At 40.6% G+C, this 18,506-nt stretch overlaps 1 protein-coding gene across 1 annotated transcript in view; it reads right to left on the reverse strand.

Annotated features, from left to right (window-relative positions):
- ARFGEF3 (ARFGEF family member 3) overlaps window positions 1-18,506 on the reverse strand; it is a 157,536-nt gene that overhangs the window by 77,696 nt on the left and 61,334 nt on the right. The window contains exons 5-8 of the mRNA XM_003790289.3: window positions 15,902-15,970; window positions 7,840-7,962; window positions 4,383-4,425; window positions 1,734-1,812 (exon numbers count right to left, since the gene is read on the reverse strand). Of these exons, the coding sequence (XP_003790337.2) occupies window positions 1,734-1,812; window positions 4,383-4,425; window positions 7,840-7,962; window positions 15,902-15,970 (314 nt within the window). The remainder of the gene's footprint in view (window positions 1-1,733; window positions 1,813-4,382; window positions 4,426-7,839; window positions 7,963-15,901; window positions 15,971-18,506) is intronic.

Genomic DNA, 18,506 nt, shown 5'->3' on the forward strand with positions numbered 1-18,506 from the left:
TATAATACAACAATCTACATTTATTCAAATACAGTTAAGTCATCTTCTTCTGGAACCTGACGGGGAGCCGACCTTGTTGGTGGGGCTGGCGCTAGTGATGTGTGAACTCCTTTCCCCTAGCTGTTCGCATGTGCTCAATGGGATGCCTGCTATTGCACATGCACTCACGCAAGTGCAAACAGCTCGGAGCAAGGAGCTGTGGCTGATAAAAGGTATTCCAGTCTTCCTTACCGCTCCACACGGAATACAGGGCATGGCTATCTGTATAGCTACGCCCATCACTAGGTCTTATTATTGGGATAGGACTCATATTTAACAAATGCATAGAAATCCTGCTAGGGCTTATTTTTGGAGTAGGTCTTATTTTGGGGGAAAAATAGCTATTAAAAAATTGGAGACTGTACAGCCTTTGTATGACTGGAGTAGGTCTTATTTTCGGGGAAAAATAGCTATTAAAAAAAATAGTGACTGTACAGCCACCTGGATAGAAGTGGAACACATTATTCTCAGTAAAGCATCACAAGAATGGAGAAGCATGAATCCTATGTACTCAATTTTGATATGAGGACAATTAATGACAATTAATGACACAGTGGGGGTGGGAGGAGGGGAGAGCAGAGAGAGAAAGAAAGAGGGAGGGGTGGGGGAAAGGAAGAGCAGAGAGAGGGAAGGAGCGAGGGGGTGGGGTCTTGGTGTGTGACACACCTTTGGGGGGCAAGACACGAGTGTAAGAGGGACTTTACTTAACAAATGGAATCAGTGTAACTTGGTTTCTTGTACCCTCAATGAATCCCCAACAATAAAAAAAAAAAAAATAGAAAAAAAAGAAGCAACAACAAAAGCAAGTTTCTTCAATGTTTCCAGCAAAGTGAGAGACCACAGTCATGCTTGCACCTCAACCATTGCTTTCAACTCATTCCTGTATTTAAAGTTCTACACGTTTTCTGCATTGCCAAACGTTCTAGTTACCAATAAGTGATGGTTTAATGTGTCTTTCATGATTCAAAGGGCACTCCAGGAGCTTACTGTGTTGTAGAATTCTGCAGTTCACTACTTACAAAGCTGGCAGAGACATTTTATCCCATCCTGAAAGTCTGTTTTTCTTTTTTTAGTGATCTGCCTTTACTGCAGATATATAAACTGTCTTATTAGCTGACATCATGGAGAGCTGGGCAGCAGACATCACCTAAATGAACTCATGTCCCTGAAAAAGCTGGCATGCAAAAAGTGGAAAACTATATCAAGTCAGAATAACACACTTTTCAAAAAGATATGTGTGTGAGCTCACAGTCTCAGGGAATGCTGGAAGAAACTTAGAAAGATCACCCAGTCCAACCCTTTGACAGAAGAAGAAAATACAATGCAGTTGGATGAGAACTCATTCATGGGCACTCAGGGGGATCTGCCCGAGTTAGGACCAGCCCCTGCGTTGACTTGTTCTCAGACCAACATTCTCCCTACCCTGCTCCACGTTTAAGGGATTAACTTTTCTTTGCAAGGCATCATTTTCCTATTTTCACATCAGAAAAGTATATCCTTTAGTAATAATATTTGGTCACTTGAGATTGTCCAAAATTTCAGAATATATTCCTCAGGAACGGGAAGTGAATACAAGTGGAGAAAAACTATGGCTTCTATAATCTTCGATTTTAAGGGCTGCTGTGAATGTAGACGGAAATTATGTCAGAAACAGACCTCGGGTGAATAAGGGCAGTAATGGTGAAGGCACTTACTTTATGGCGACTTGTAGCTTCTCACACAGGACAGTGAGCACAGAGACGACATCATCACAGAGGGACTCTACCGTAGGCCCTTGGAAACAGAGGTGACAGGCCATTAGACATCGCAGGGGGCGCCCCAAGCTCCCTCAACAGTGCTGCCCATCCTCCACTTCAGATGTCTTTCAGGACTGAAAAGATGATTTTCAGATGTGCAGAAGCCCCCAGGCCACCAAAACGATCACAGAAAAGATAAGAACCAAGTATAATTATTCCTTTCTAAAGCAAAACACTCAAAAGAGCGCATAGAAGGAAAACGGTAGATTGTTCCTTATTATAAATAAAATTCACTCACATTTAACAAAAAGAGATGTATCTAATTAAAAAAAAAAAAAAGACCCAGACACAGTGGACAGCAGTTTTCTCAATATGTAGGCCAGCAGGCTATCTACGTGTCCCTTCTTCTGTCCTCTTGAATTTCTCTGTCTTCTGAGCTGAATTTGTATTCCAGAGGGTAAATGAAGGAAGCATGAAAAAAGATGAGCTTTGGAACTAAAAAACCGTAGGAAAAAAAGAGAAAAGCAATGTATGTACCATTTTTACCTGCTTTAAACCATTTGCTCAGTGTCCACAGGACGTATGGTCTTTGTTGATTATGGAGCAACAGCCAATGTCAGAATAATCATTTTTCCCTCCAAATGTGGTCTAGTTTCTGTAGAACCAAAACTCCCACAGAAACACTGTAGGGAAAGGCTACAATTTGGAATCTGCTCAAATACAGGTCTACAACTTGCTGATTGTGTTAGCTTGGGGTAAGTTTCAGTTTGGGGAAAAATAATACCAAATTCATAGAATTATCAGGCCAAGTTAAATCACAAACTATTATTTGGCCAAGTTAAATAACAAACTATTTTTTTCTACAATAAATATCTTTAAAGACCTATACAAATGAGGCTAAGAGTCTGACAGATGACTAAATGACTGTAAAAACCAAGAAAGGTGAGGGGGAAATGGCAAGAGTATAAATAAGAAAATAAACGTAAAGTCGGAGGAAAGGAGGGGAAAGAACTAAATGGCCAACTCTCAGCATTTAAGATCTTAAATACAGGGAGGGAAAGCTGAGAAATGCTAAGGTACAATGATAAAATATAATATAAAAGAAATAAATCTCACAAGTAATCCTTAAGCTCAATTTTAGATAGAACCTCAAATGAGGGCCTTCAATAATTCTTTTTTTACTAATTTTTAGAAATATATCCTTGACCAAGAGGACTTGGACCTCCTTTTCAGTCTATGAAACCATCCTACAATAAAGTAAAGCTTTTATGAGAACACAACTGCCAAAAAGAGAGGAAAAGACAGGTGGGAAATCTTGGCGTGTATAATGGAGAGCCTGAAATGAATACTTTCTGGCCCACAGCCAAAGAATGTAGCAGGAGGGAACCAAAACAAAACGCTCCAAATGTTTTGGAAAATAACTTAAAGCATTTCTCTTATCTCTTTCTTTAACTCTTTTTATCCTAATTGTGGCTGTTCATTTGTTTATTTTATTTATTCATTCATTCACTTATTTACAGACAGAATCCTACTCTGTCACCCTGGGTAGAGTGCCATGGCATCATCATAGCTCACAGCAACCTCAAACTCTTGGGCCAAGTGACCCTCATGGCTCAGCCTCCCAAGTAGCTGGGACTATGGCACTTACCAGAATGCACAGCTACTTTTTCTATTTTTAGTCGAGATAAGGCTCTACTAAAGAAAGGCTCTACAAGAGCTCATTCTTGCTCAGGCTGGTCTCAAACTCCTGAGCTCAAGGGATTTTCCTGCCTGGCTTCTCAGATTTGCTAGGATTACTGGCATGAGCCACCAGCCAATTGTGGCTGTTTAGCTGTTTCTCCATTTCATCCCCCCTCTTTTCATCTTGATCTCACCCTCACCCTCTTCTCCCCATTATCACCTGGGGAAAATATAAAAGCAAAACAGATTTTTTCAATATTTCTAAAATTACTGAATGAAATCAGAAATAAAATCTATATTTCAATTTCTAATCAGATGATATGAATTTTTCTGAGCTCTTTTAAAATACTACTACCAAAACTATTTTTAAAAATTAAATGTCCTGTCAATTATATGTAGACTTCTATAATTTTTTTCTTTTCCTGTGGGTCAGAATGAAAGTTTCTTAACTTGATTTCATCTGCTACTTAGACTGGGCTGTCTGCAACATTCCCTCTGAGACGACTCTATTTTCATGTCAAAAAATGAATAGTCAACAAACATAATTCTGGTGCAAGAGCACTGCATTATGCCAGTCAGGTTTCTGCAACCCTCTATCCTATCCAATTATTCTCATTTTAGCAATTTGACCTGACTCCATGGAAAAGGAGGTAACCAACAAAAACAGCCTCCAAGTAAGAGTATATGGAGAGCTAATCTCCCTCACACAGTTGCATCAGGACGAGGTGTAGCTGGCGTAAGGGAGTGTGGGAACAGGAGGAAGACAACAGCTGACTAAATAACACCATGTGGCAAAACTGAGCACAACCTCGAAGAGAGTGGCCAGCCTACCTGAGAGCTCACCATCTACCCCCTCAACACCAAATGCAGAGTAAGCACTCTCATACCTGCTTTAAAAATGGAACCAGTAAAAATCACAGCCAATACCTTGATTTCCGAATTCCGGTGGGACATCTGGGTTTTCAATTATCTAGTAAGGGAGACACACACAGACAATTAGGAGATTCAGCCAAGAAAAATCTCAACTCTCAGACAATGAAGAATTCTAGGAAACCACATGGCATCCTGAGTGCCATCCTGGGTTCAGCTTCTTTGCCTAAGCACAGCCTCCAGCTCTTGAGAGCATTTCATTTATTCATGGTGTTTATGAGAAAAACTATGAGGTCTGGAACTGAGCTTATCAATTCCAAATGTAATTCATTCAAGAGTCCACAAACTTCCGGGAAGTTTAAGCCCCATGGAGCACTTCATGATTCCAGAGTACTGAGCTGTGAGTGGGGGGCAATGCCTGCCTAAAAAAGTGAGCTGATTTCACAGAGAACAATTTACCTCAAGGCCCCAGACCATACTGTGCCTGGCAACTAGTAGATACAGACTCTTGGCATAAGAAGAATTAGGCTCTTGGACTTCAAAATCCAGGTGCAAAGGTGACCACTGGCCAGAACCACCATCTTCCTATCTGGTTGGGGAGCAGATTAACTTCTGAGTGTCTGACCAGGCTAGTTATTCTTGGCTACCGCTAGGTAGATCCAGAAATATCAGGGCAGAGACAGAACCTTGAGAGAAGGGAAAATGGAAGGGAAAGATGTTTACGAATAATAAGACTTCCTTCCTATGGCAGGGGTAACTCAGCAACTACTGAGCTGAGAGTAGGAAGGAATTGCTTCTTCATTTTCCCTACCTCTTCTCCCTGGGAGATGAGAAGGCATTTTCATGCCTATTAACTAGTAGACATGTGAACCAGCTATGTGAACCATGGTGCTGATTTTTTTTTTTTTAAACTTGTTACAGGCACATATTTCTACAACTTTGTTCATTGATTTCCAGGTTCAGTCACTTCCATAACAATTTTTATGAAATGTTATGTCAGTGTCTACCATTCAGTACATGGCTCAGTGTAAGTTTAGAACGATATTTTATGGAATAAACATGTCTGACTCATTTTAAGGGTAGGAGAATCCCTGCCCCCAGGCCCAAATATTTATTTGTATGTGGCAAGTCTGCTTTTTGTAATTAGTAACTAACAGTTTAACAATGGCTTTGGTCACCTGAAACCATTCCATAAGAAGGCTGGATAATAGGCAGGGTTTCTAAGGCTGTAAGATGAAAATTATAATCTGTCCTGTGGGTGGGGGTGGGATGGGGAAGATGTCAGTTACAGATGCACTCGATGCTTATGCGTTTGGCATCTACATTATTCATTTTTCTTTCCACTGTATTTAAATCTTCCTAATTCTGAGGTGGTCTCTGAGGTCTTTCCAGTGATGTGTCACATGAGAAAATATACACATCTTCCCTGGGTGATGTTCAGTGTCCCCAGAAGAACACACAGCCTCCTGAGAGCAGGTCTTATCATTCCTGTAGACCCCTTTCCTTTAATAGCTTGAGAACAACACATAATTTGGTCTCCCTTTACTACGCATCACAGATGCTACAAATATTAGCATCCTAATATTTTTCTGGGACATGGAATCACACTTGGGACTACATGAGTAACAGAAAGGAAATAACAGGGAACACAATTTTTTTTTTTTTTTTTGCAATTTTAATTTTTGGCACCAGGCTGGGTTTGAACCCACCACCTCCAGTATATGGGGCCGGTGCCTTACTCCTTAAGCCACAGGCACCACCCAGGAAACACAATTTTTTTTTATCTAATCTGGGGTCTTGCCTCCCATTGGGGGGATCAAGACGGTTACTGCTGAGCAGAACCAGAAGGCCAGTAAGCCCCCCAGTGCCCAGGGCAGAGGCAGATCGACCCTACAATACCACCCAGAACTCTACAACGACCGTGACCTTTCTTACAGAAGAGCAATGGGAGCTGAAAGCCTGAAATATTTGACCTACAACTCTCCCACTTAAAAATTTTAAAATGAATTAACATAACTGGAAGCATTTTAAAAAGACAAAGTTTCATTGAAATGTTTCATGGTAGGACATTAACAGATTCTAACTATTACAGTATTGATCATGTTGCCATTTAGCAAGGATAGGCTGGGACTGTGTATTAATGTAAGAATTCTAAACATCTTGGATTTGTTTCCGTTAAAAACACTTTTCTCTTAATATGCTTTCTATTTATAGATTTTAATTTCTTTTAAACTAATATTCCCATACCACCGTGTTCAAAATCCAAATATAAACAAAATTATTTTTAAGAAGAGGTAAGCTAAAGTAATAAAAGTATCTCAAGTTAAAGTCATTTGTAATAGAAACGTGGGCTTTGGATATAGCAAACAGGAAAGGGGGTGGTGAAAATCAACATTTCGTTTTCGGATTAGTGTTGTTTTTTAACTTGGGTGCCAGAGCGCATATTAACTGAAACTTGGCCGGGGAATAGTGGCAAGACCAGCCAGGGGTTTAGTTTGGGCTGTTTCACTGAGAAGCTCATGAATTTTACATTTCAGTTTCATCCCTCTGGGTTTCCTCTTCTCATCTGTGAAATGAGGAATAAAAGAATTTGACTAGATAATCTCCAAGGCTCCCCGCAACGCCACGATTTTCTCAAAATGATAAAAATAATTGAAGTTTGAAAAGGACAAATAGTTCCAGTTAAATGTGAAATCTTAATTTCTGTAAAATTAATTTCTGAGCTATTCCAGACTGCAGTTGAGATTTCCTATTTAAAAAAAATAACCAATGCCTTCTTAGAGCACTCCTTGCAGATTTTAAAAGGATTTCGATCTGACTTATTACAGATACCGATTTAAAAGCCATACAAAACGCCACTTTTGAAGAGGCATCCTCTTCTCATTCACATTCCCAGAAGATAATATGTATAAGCAGCCAATTACATTTACATTCTCCCCAGAAATGCTCATTTTAGACAATCTGTTCAAGCTTAGAGCACAAAGCTCTAGTGGGCTGGGATGACAGAAAAGACAAGTTCAGCTTTACCTGGGAGGCTCTAGCAGGTGGGGGTGACCTCCTGCCACAGTCTTTCAGGTGACACAGCAAAACAGATCAGACTTCAAAGCATATGACAAATTCACTTTTCTTAATTTCAAATTTACTTCCAATATTTGTTAATACGCACCTAACACCGTTTTACATAAACATTTTCAGTATAAGATGTTATTAAAAAAAGATTTTAAAAGAAAGGGAAATTTTAAAACAATGACTAAAAAATTATAGAAACCATAAGGAAAACCAACTCTCAAAGCTTCTGGAGTGAAACAGGCAAAAAACTAAAGAGCTTCAATGGTGCAAATAAATGTCCTTCTTCTGAAAGGCGAACCAGAAAGCTGGTAAGCGCCCAATACCCTTCTGAAACAAGCAAGTCCTTCCTACCGTTCCCAGTAGGGAGTGATCCTGACAGGAGGGCCCCCAGCACGTGAGACCCAGTGACACCACTCAGGTTGGAGTGAGGGTGCTGTGGACTCACCGTGTTCTCCTGCCTCTGTCGTAACTGTAAAGTCAAGTCACTCAGCATCTGGCTGAGAGTTGCCCGGACCGCAGTGTTTATGCTACGCTGGTGACAGCTGCATATGTATGTCTCGATGCACACCTGGTAAAGACACAAGATCGTGACACAAATGCTCGGCAGGTATCAGTTTATTACCAGGGTTCTTTGGAATTAACCAGAGAGGATATCGAGTTCCTCTCAAACAGGAGGTCCGCCTGATTTAGGAGTGAATATTAAAGAAAACCACTGCACAGACTTAAAATCCCTGGAATTGGTTTTTAAGCAGATAGGAAAAGTAATGTTTTCCTAAGGATTACCACTTGCACAACCTATTCTTCGGCCTCACAGGACAAAATGCAAAGTGCTGATTTTCAGATGTGCCAAATGATTCTATATCTCCAACAAACTCAGGTGGCTGGGGATGAAACAGGGGTGCTCCCATCACAGCAAAATAGAACAGAATTTATTACCCTCTGCATGAAAAAGTATGGATAGAAGGTTAACAAAACCTTTCTCCCACTCTACGAATGAGTTTGACCTTGGGTTAACTCTCCAGCTGTGTTCTTCTGGAAATTTGATAAGGGTAGAACATTAGCTGTGTTGCTAGGTAGCATGGCTACGGTAAAAATGTTTCCTGATTACTGCCCTGTATCTGAATTGGGATAACTGTGAATCAATTCTAAATATTTGGGGGGTAGCCACAGGTTGGGCCTTCCCTAGATATAGGGACTCTTGCAATTGACAATATCCTCTGGAAGAACTCTGAAAGCTTTGCTCATGAACTTCAGAAATATTGGCTCTGAGATTTGGGACGTGGGGCTCCTAGGCCTAAGGTGACTCTGCATTCTCCAAGGTGGCTTTCATCTTTGTACTCGCATTGTCATTTGAGAGCCAGAGATTATTCTCTGGACTGCTGCGAAGACCCCTGCAGAAGATAAATGCTTAACATTTTCCTGCTTCTGTTTCCTGTCCCTTGTCCTGCTAGACAAATACAATGCCATTGTGACCTATTTAAATCTTATGAGTCAGAATGTCTAATTGAGCCTAAAATGACTCCTTGGTGGCCACTGTTTGGAAAAATCCCAATTAAAAAAAATCCCCCATTTGATCACGATGATGCTAAAAGTCATGACTTTTCAGATTTTATTGCCTCTGATTCTTCTGGAAGCTACAGGGATGGGCATTGACAGTACATGCTTTAAAACTGCCACTTTTTTTTTCTTTCTGTAAGGCATTCGAGTTTACAAAGCATATGTAAATACACAAAAACAAAAGAGGCATTTATGTACCTAAGTGATTTTGCTGGGAATAGATCCAAGATTATGTAAAATGAGAATGCAGGCTGCTCACCTAAATGGGCAAATTTAATTTGATGACTGACGACCCAGACGGTGGAAAGACTAAATGTTAATCTTTGTAGCTGCTCCTGCTTGTTAAACTCGGGAGTTTTCTGCAGACCTCACATTATCTTTCGGTAAAATTAAACATTTTTAAAAGTTTAATCTATCTCATCGGTTTACTCCTTTGGAGTGCTTAATATTTCAAAGGACTATTTGAAACTTAAAATATTAGGAAAAAAAAATAAAGGTAATCATTTCAATCTAGGAAAACCCCCTGAAACCTGTATGTGAAAGTCAGCCTCGATTCATTCATTTCATAGTTTCAAAACAAGAACAAATTGCAAAATTTTTATTTTTCATAAAACGATTTAGGGGATGTGAATTGTAAATGACATTTCTCAAATGTCATGGATTATAATGGATTTGCAGGTAAAATAATGTATACATATGTAGAGAAAGAGGTGTTTCAATCCTGAAAGACTTCGACTTTTGCATCTAAGAGTTTAAAAACCTTGAAGATATGTCTAAAGGAGTGCAGTGTTTCGCTTTGATGAAATCAAGTTCTGCATCACATAATTAAACACACTGGTACCACTTAGACCTCCTAATTTCAGTTTTCTTTAAATCTTATGTTTTCCCAAGAAAGCATTATAACTGTTGATCTCTAAGCTCTGACATTATAAACTTAGGGGGAATTTTACTGTTAAAAGCATTCGTGATGAAAGACTAGCTCTTTTGAAGCTGAACTACACACTTCACATAAACTCTCTTGAATATTGAGAGCCATACCCTCTATGCAACTGCCCTTAAAAAATTACACCAGTCACAAAAAATGACAGCTCACGAGAGGACCTGGATTTCATAGAACACAGAGCTGTATACAGACAGGAACTTTCCAAGTACCAAATGTATCTTTTTGAGTTCTAATGTCACCTGCAGTTTTAATGTTTAATTGCTAATATAACGCAGATAACACCAAGTGTGACATGACAGGGGGCATTTTATGAAGGGAAAAGGTGAGCATGTTTACTTAGAAAAAAAAAAGGATTAATCTAGGAAGCCCATTCTATTAAAGTTGGGAGTATAAATACTGAATGTGACAAAAGGATATTCTGTTAAATATAAAGATTACCGTGTATTTGATAGTAAGATACAGAGAACTAGAACCGCTGAATCAGATTTTGAATCTGACCGCTGTATTGAAGACCCGTGACTTGTCACTATCTGCGTGTTTATCTTCCACTGTCTCGGGGCAGGACTAAAGGAGCCCCCTGAGTCACAGAAGCCAAGAGAGTACCAAGCCCACAGGCAGGCTCGGTTTCAGCGAAAGGGCTCCTCGGTTTCTTCTGTTAGTCTCCCCAGTACTGGTTCTCCCTCCCGGTGCCCTCTGCTTTCATAATGCAGAACTGACGCTTGGAAAGCCCAGTCCTGCACCTCTGCCGGAGGCGTGAAGGGCCACGACAAACACCTGGTGACAAGCCCCAGGGCTCTGATCACAGGGAACACTCAGAGACACAGGCCAGTGAGCAGGTTTAGAACGACACTGTGAGGATTTGTGGACATCCGGCTGCATGACATGCTGACGGCCAAAACACAAATGGTTCAAGGAGCGAAACAAATCCCAAAAGTAGAAGGAAAAAGAACAAGCAAACACGAGTCTGCGAGCCCAATGTAAGCAATAAAAGTTTCACACCACCGAGGAAGTCGACGGATAAATAACAGTACGAGCTTAAACTCCGGGTAGAATCACTAAATTATTAAACATCAAGCAGCACAGCATACAGGATATTCAATATATATTGGCCAAAGGGATCACAAACTTTAAAGAAGATACCACAACAGAAACTTGCTTAGCTTTTTAAAATATATGTGACCTTCACTTGGTGAAGCTGTGCGTTTTACTTTCTCTCTCCTGTCTGAAGGGGGTTATTGGTGTGGCTTTGTTAAAAATACTGTACAATACCGAGTGCTAAGTTCTATAAAGAGAAGAGCTAGTATATTCATAACTGGAAAAATTGTTATGGAGATGGAAAATAATTTATGGTGATACAAATAAAAAGGATCAGAGATGACACCACCAAAAAGCAGGAAAATACGTCTTCTGTACAGAGAAGACTATAAATGCTTGGTGATCACGTTAGACCCAGGGACGATTTTGGTTCTCAAGGTAGGTCTAAACTCTGATGAGTCACCGCAACAAAGAGCTGCCACGTGGTTTCCTATTCTCTCCTTCCTAAGCTAGATGTGGCTGTGACAAGTAGGTAGGTGACAAAAAGCACCTCATCAAACGGGTCCCGCTGATGCAAACACAGACAGAGGGAGTGGACTGGAGCTGTTTTATTGTTCCTAGGAAATACATGTATTAATAAGTCTGATCACCTTCTCGGGTAGTGAAATTGGCTGCTTTTCCTTTTGGGTCTGAACTTGAAAGGGAATTTTTTAAGGCGCCAGGACCATGGAAAAGGACAAAGTCTGATTGTGACTTTCTGCCTGTTCTGCTTGCCTTAAGCTGACATTAAAATGGCTTAAGACGCTTTAACCCACCAATCCCAGGTATCCTCTGCTTGGTAAACAAAAGATCTAGTGAGACCCAGCCGTTGTCCTATGCACCAGTCCAAAATAAAGCAGAGAGGGTCTCTCCTTGCTGTGTGCCTTTTAACTTCAAATAACTTCTCCAAGACAGGAGTTTAAGGAGGAGGTAGAAATTTCTTGCAAAAGCAGCACTAGCTTGCTCACAGCCCAACTACCAGGAAATAATCAAAGAACAGACACCTCAGAGGAGTCAAGCCAGAATCAGCAAGGAGACGGGCACAGGGACAAGAAAAGGGAGGGTTTCAGGAAGGACAGAGAAGGTCCTTAGGATGGCATTTCCTCCCCCCAGCGCTCTCATCTAGTTTGAGGTAGTGGTCCTGCTTCCTCAGCTAGTCTTCTTGCCAGGAGATGAGGCTACTCCTCCCAGTCCTACAGAGAACATAACATAATATGAAGTTCCAAGATAAGTAGACAGGGCTTCTATATACTTTTCTTCTGCATTATAGCTGGAGACTACTTATTTCTTAATCGTAGCATGTGCTGAGGTTTACCTCAGGAATAATGCTATCACATCAGAGTAAAAAATGTATCCCTGGACATTTTAAGAGTTATAAATCAGCCCAATTAAAAACATACTTTAGTAATAACTAGAACTATTAAATCACAATCTTTGGCGGCAGGGCTTAAGTATCCATGTATTTTTTTAAAGCTCCACAGGGTAATAAGTGGAACTTTTAAGATTTCTAGGCTTCAGATCCTCTGATGGTCATACAATGCTCAGTAAAGATAAATCATTGGCAGTGCCCGTGGCTCAGTTGGCAAGGGCACCAGCCACATACACCTAGGGTGGCAGGTTCAAGCCCAGCCCGGGTCTGCTAAGCAACAATGACAACTGCAACCAAAAAATAGCCTGGCATTGTAGCAGGTGCCTGTGATCCCAGCTACTCGGGAGGCTGAGGCAAGAGAATCACTTAAGCCCAAGAGTTTGAGGTTGCTATGAGCTGTGATGCCACGGAACTCTACCTGGGGCGACAGTTTGAGACTCTGTCTCAAAAAAAAAAAAAAAAGATGAATCATTAATATGTAAAGACATCCATGAAAGTGACACAGATTTAATGGTCACTTGAGTCTATGGTCACAGAAAAGTGAAATGCATCAATACCTCAGCTTCATGGGTAAACACCACGTGGCAAGTATGTAACTGAATCCCTTGGTAGAGGTCCAAGGGGATAAGAGTCCTAAGAATTGTAGTTTGTAGACAATATTATTCTAAGAATTTTAGTTTGTAGGTAATATTATTATGGCAAAATCCTATAAACATTTTCCAAGACCCAGTCAAGAACCATGTAGCAGCATGGCTACCAGCCCATGTTTGCAGTTTAAAAGGGCTGGATTGGAATATCTGCCTGCAGAAACATGGGCAAGTGAATTAACCTTTACTTGGGGGTCTCTACTGAGCTGTGGTAGAGATTTAAAAGAGACTATATATATAAAATGCCCTTACTGCCATGCCTTAGGGACTCTACAGCTAGTAGCTATTATTATTAGCCAGTGTTTTAGAATGGGGAGATGGATGGATGGAAGACGTGAAAAAAGGAGGCCCATGAGGTATGAATCGTAGAGGAAAAAGCCAATGGTATTTGAGACAGATTTTTCTTGAGCCTGACAGCATGCTACAGAATCAAAGACTAGAAGTTTCCATGAGTCAATAAGATCAAACCAGTCAACACATACTTATAAACTAGGCTTTCTGCCTTTGAGAAATCCCATAAGGGAGTCTTCAGCAGACGAGAAGATGCACCCTAAATCTTTCCAATGAAATGACATCATTAATCATCTTCATGTTGGCTTCAAAGAGCTTCTGGCTAGGGCTCCATCTTTTCCTTTTCCCCAAGATCTTGGCAATATCCACTCCCATAGATTTTTCCTATGTTAAGGTTACTTTTGGTGGAAAACTCAACATATCTGTTGATCTGGGATAATATTAAGAGAAATTCTAGGCTCAGCTTTCAATCAATACAGAGTTTTGGTAATGAGTGACCATGAGATTGTACAGAAACCACTTGCTGGATATCTCAGTAATTGTCCATTTAAAATCAGGTACTATTTCTTATTTTTCCTCTATCATGGAGAATGCTGCTCTAAAAAGACTTTCATTATTGCAGTTAAATTAAGCAAGTTAGAGTTAGACACACAAATGAAGGCTGCCTTCTTATTTACATTTTGCGAGCTTAATGATCCTTTTATAGTTTCTGCAGTACCGTGGGGAAAATAGCCTCATTTTTCATACTTAAGTACACATCCTATTTCCTGATCAACAGGTTTCTGGGTAAACATTATTCTTGAGTCCGTGTACACACGAGTAAGAGAGAACAACTAGAGTTTTCCTAACATTTCTACAGGTGTTTTAAATGGTTTCTTTTAAAGAGCTTTTCTATGTTGTTTTTCTAATGATTTCAAAAGCAGCATTTAACATTGACTGTGTAGCTGGACGTAGGCCGAAAGCTTTTTACGTGGCCTGCATTTTTCTCGTCTAACTGGTACGACCACACTAGGAGGTAGGTACTACTTATCGTTTCTTTTCCAGAGAGCAAACAGGAGGCCCAGAGAGGTATCCAAGGCAACACCACTGGGAGGTGGCGGAGGCAGGATTCATATCCAGTGTGACTTCAGAGCCCATTCTTTGTACTGCCAAGCTCAAATGCCTTTATCTTTATATCGCTCTTTGGTTAGGATTTTTTTTTTTCTTTCTTGCTGGGTTCTTCCTTTTCTGGTTTTGGAAGAGACCACCATGTTTTGATACTGCATCCTATCTAAACAGGCCTGCTCAGTCTGATTCTGGCTTCCAGATTCTTTTGGTGAACACACTTTACTTCTGCTGACCGTGGCAGTGTGGGCCTGCTGTTCAGGAATTCCATTTTGAACCATTCTGCCTCTCATTTTAGAACTGGCTCCCGTTCAGATGATGCTGACAACCTACCCGTCTCCTCCAGGGGCAGCGTGTCCCTCCGTGCAGGCCTCCCCTCCAGAGGGCTCAGGGACTCTGTGTCCCCCTGCCTGTGCTCCCTCCGCAGTGACCCACTGACTTTCCCTCTCTTCCTTTGGGTGGCAAAGAGCTAGCAAGCTTCTTACAAACTTCACGCTATTTTTAGAAATGACACTGTCCTCTGAAAAGCCAACCTACAAAAAATGAGAGCACTCACAGGTATTTCTTAAAACTCAGTTAAAAACAAATGCCGGTAACTATTCTATTACTTATATAGGTATAACATATCAATGAGTTAAACAAAAGTATTCTTTATGTCAATACCTATTAAAAAAGAGATTTATGCTGTAGTGAGAGGTCAGTTTATGGGCTGCTTCTTTTTCTTTTGATAGACACGTATTAATTTTCTACATGCTCAAAAACAGTTTTCTCTTAATTTTCACTCTATAATACTCTGCTAATATAAATACTGCTCATGAGGGCTAATAATTAGCCATTTTCTCCATAATTTCAAAATTCAGAAAACCATTGCCTCTTTGCAGTCTGAATGTGTACCCTCATCAGAATACATGAATCCTGAAGATATTCTTTTCAAGAAATGAAAGGGAAATTATTCTAAGCATATTAAAAGTCAGCTTTAAAAAGATGATGTTTCTAAAGGCGAAAGGCATATATTTGCCAGACATTCAAGAAGCCACGTTTTCTGTTGGACACATTCTCAGGAGTGCTGGAAGGCACATATTACTCCAGGTTGCAATTCCAATTGACAAGAGAAGGCTTTTCAATGACAGCTACAAAATGCATTAGTCGGGGTTTAAGAGATGGGGATGGGATTTAATCAATAGACATCTCGCTAAATCTCATCTGTGGTCTCTCAAAAACCATTCTAAAAATCAAATGCTTTCCAATTAACCTTAGGAAAAAGAGACTGAGAATGCCTGGTTATAGCAGAGTAAGGGGAACTGGCTCTGGCATTTCCATGGGTAAGGTCTCAAGTTCTGCAAACGCAAGCATGTGAGGCCCCAGGACACACAGCATTATAACTGAGAATGGGGGACCCCATAGCATGCTTCCCACAGATGGATTCCCCACTGCAGTTATCAGGGAAGGGCTGACCTGGTATTCATCCCAGCCAGAGGTGAGACACCTGGGAGCGGGAAGCGCACAGGTAAGCAGCACTCACCTCTGCGATCTTCAGCACAGCACTCCCATTCAGGTCAAACGTCGGGGTGTAGGTGACACACAGTAAAACCTTCAACAAATTGGGGTGAGAGACGAAGGAAGAGATACAGGGTTAAAAATAGAGAAATAAATTTTTGTTTCATGTGCCATTTGTGTAGTCCTTTTTTTACGATTCCTTTATCTTATGTTTTTTTCTATTCTCCCTAATTTGTGGACACATGTTACCTAATAAAATAGAGATTTATACTTTAAAAAGCAAAGGTTGCTAACCTCTCTGCATGGAAAGGACCATTGCAATAAACAGCATTCCTCAACAACTGCAGGAGGTCTATCCCATAATGATAACAAAAACTAAAAAACAGTCTTTTGGTCGTAGCAATTTAAACAATGGCCAGGTTCTCAAATTAAATCCCACCTATCACTGGGCAAGAGAAATTAATAGAACCTTCTCTGGGGAATACAGATGAATGGCTAACAAAGATATGAAAAAAATGCTCATCATCCCCAATCATCAGAGAAATGTACATCAAAACCCCTTTGAAATATCACCAAACCCTAGTGAGAATGGCCCACATCATAGAGTACAAAGTGCAGATGCTGGTGTGGATGTGGAGAGAGGGGGACACTTCTACACTGTTGGTGGGACGGCAAACCCATATAGCCTCATTGGAAAGAAGTATGAAAAATCCTTAAAGGACTCAAATTAGACCTCCCATTTGATCCCACAATCTCATTTCTAGGCATCTATCCAGAAGAAAAAAAAAAAATCATTCTGAAGAATCATGAAGACATTTGTACTGGATTGTTTATCACAGCTCAATTTACAATCACCAAGATGTGGAAACAACCCAAATGCCCATCAACTCAGGAATGGATGAACAAGCTGTGCTGTATGTATACCATGGAATACTTATTCAGCCATCAAAAAGATGGTGACTTTACACCTTCTGTATTAACTTAGATGGAGTTGAAACACATTCTTCTTAGTAAAGTATCACAAGAATGGAAAAGCAAGTATCCAATCTACTCAATACTAATATGAAGCCAGTAGATGATCTGATTCATGCCCATGTAGGAGTAAAACTCAATTCAATTCAAGCTGGGGGAGGAGGAATGAGGGTGCGGGTCAAGGGGAGGAGGGGGACTGATGTGCTCTCCCTTAAAGGGCACAATGTTGGGGTGTGTGGCATACCTTTTGGGTGCAGGACACAACTACAAGATGGACTCTACCTAACAGATTCAAATATTGTGACCTGGTGGTTCATACCCTCACATTAACCTGAAATTTAAAAATAACCCTCCCCCCCCAAAAAGGAAAAAGAAAAAAAAACGGCTGGGCTCAATGCCTTCATGTGAATTACCTATGTTGATATTTTAAATAAATGTTATTCTCATCATCCCTGTCTTACTGATAAGAGAAGGAACTCAGAATGATTAAATACATTGCCTAAGGTCACACAGATAAGTTGTGGAGCTGAGATTCACATTCAGATAATCTGACTCTATCTGCTCAATCACCGGGTACCAGAGGTGTGACCACCTCTTCCTAGACTCAGATGTGCCTGTAACTGTTTCAAGCACCTTCCCAAATCCACGTGGGATCAGACATTCTATTATGGTATTTTCTTCTTCCGTCTTACAGTGTTCCCCAGAATGCTACCCAGGGTTTACTGATTCCCTATGACATATAGACAATGGGTTGATGATTTCTACATCTTTAAGGACCATTAAAAATTTCACTTTCCCTTCTCTCCACATCTAATACAAGAGGTGGGGTGGGGGGATGAAGGCTCAGGGACGGGGAGGAGAGGTGTAAGGGAGTTCCCGGTGTATGGCACACCTCTTGGGGGCAGGACACTATTACAAGAGGGACTTTACCTAACACTGCAATCAGTGTAACCTAATTCTTTGTACCCTCAATAAATTCCAAACAATAAAAAAAAAACAATAAATTTCACTTTCTACTTGTAGAGCCATTAGGGAACAGATCAATAGAAGCCTGTGATATTTTAAGAACTCTCTGATTTTGCAGAGAAGAGGCCAGACGCTCCCCTCTTCTCTTGGCTTCTGACATTTCTCGCTGCAGAAAACAGATACGAAAGTGCTGGCGTCCCCTCTCTTGATGTCAGACTCAGCAGCCATTCCCTGCCTGCAGCCTGGCCTGCCAGGGCAGCCTTCTGAGACTTTTGCTCATCTGTTCAGTTTGTGAGAGAGCAGGGGAGCCTAACAAATTCACCTACCACAGGATATAAACCTAGCTGGCATGCCAAAAAAGGACAATGGCCTGATGTGACAAGAAATCTCTCCTAGTCGCCCAGTCTTATTTGTTATCTACAGCATTCCTAGGAACAGTTGTTCCTTGGGAGAAAGCAAATATCAATGCAAATTAAAGTGGCTAAAAGATATTTTTGCCAATTTCAGTTGCAAGGTTAGATATTAATTATGGGTACGCACCTCAGTCTTTTGATTCTTAAAGTGATTAATATACTAGAGTCCATTCTAGTGCTGTGGTAGGAAGGGGACTGTGGAAGCGACTGCCTGCACTTCGACCTCATAGGAAATGACTTTCTTTTTTGTCTCATGACAATCTTTGGGATTTGGCATTT

This window comes from Otolemur garnettii, unplaced genomic scaffold (assembly GCF_000181295.1).
Source record: "Otolemur garnettii isolate 467f Iridium unplaced genomic scaffold, OtoGar3 scaffold00042, whole genome shotgun sequence".
NCBI classification, from domain to species: Eukaryota; Metazoa; Chordata; class Mammalia; order Primates; family Galagidae; genus Otolemur; species Otolemur garnettii.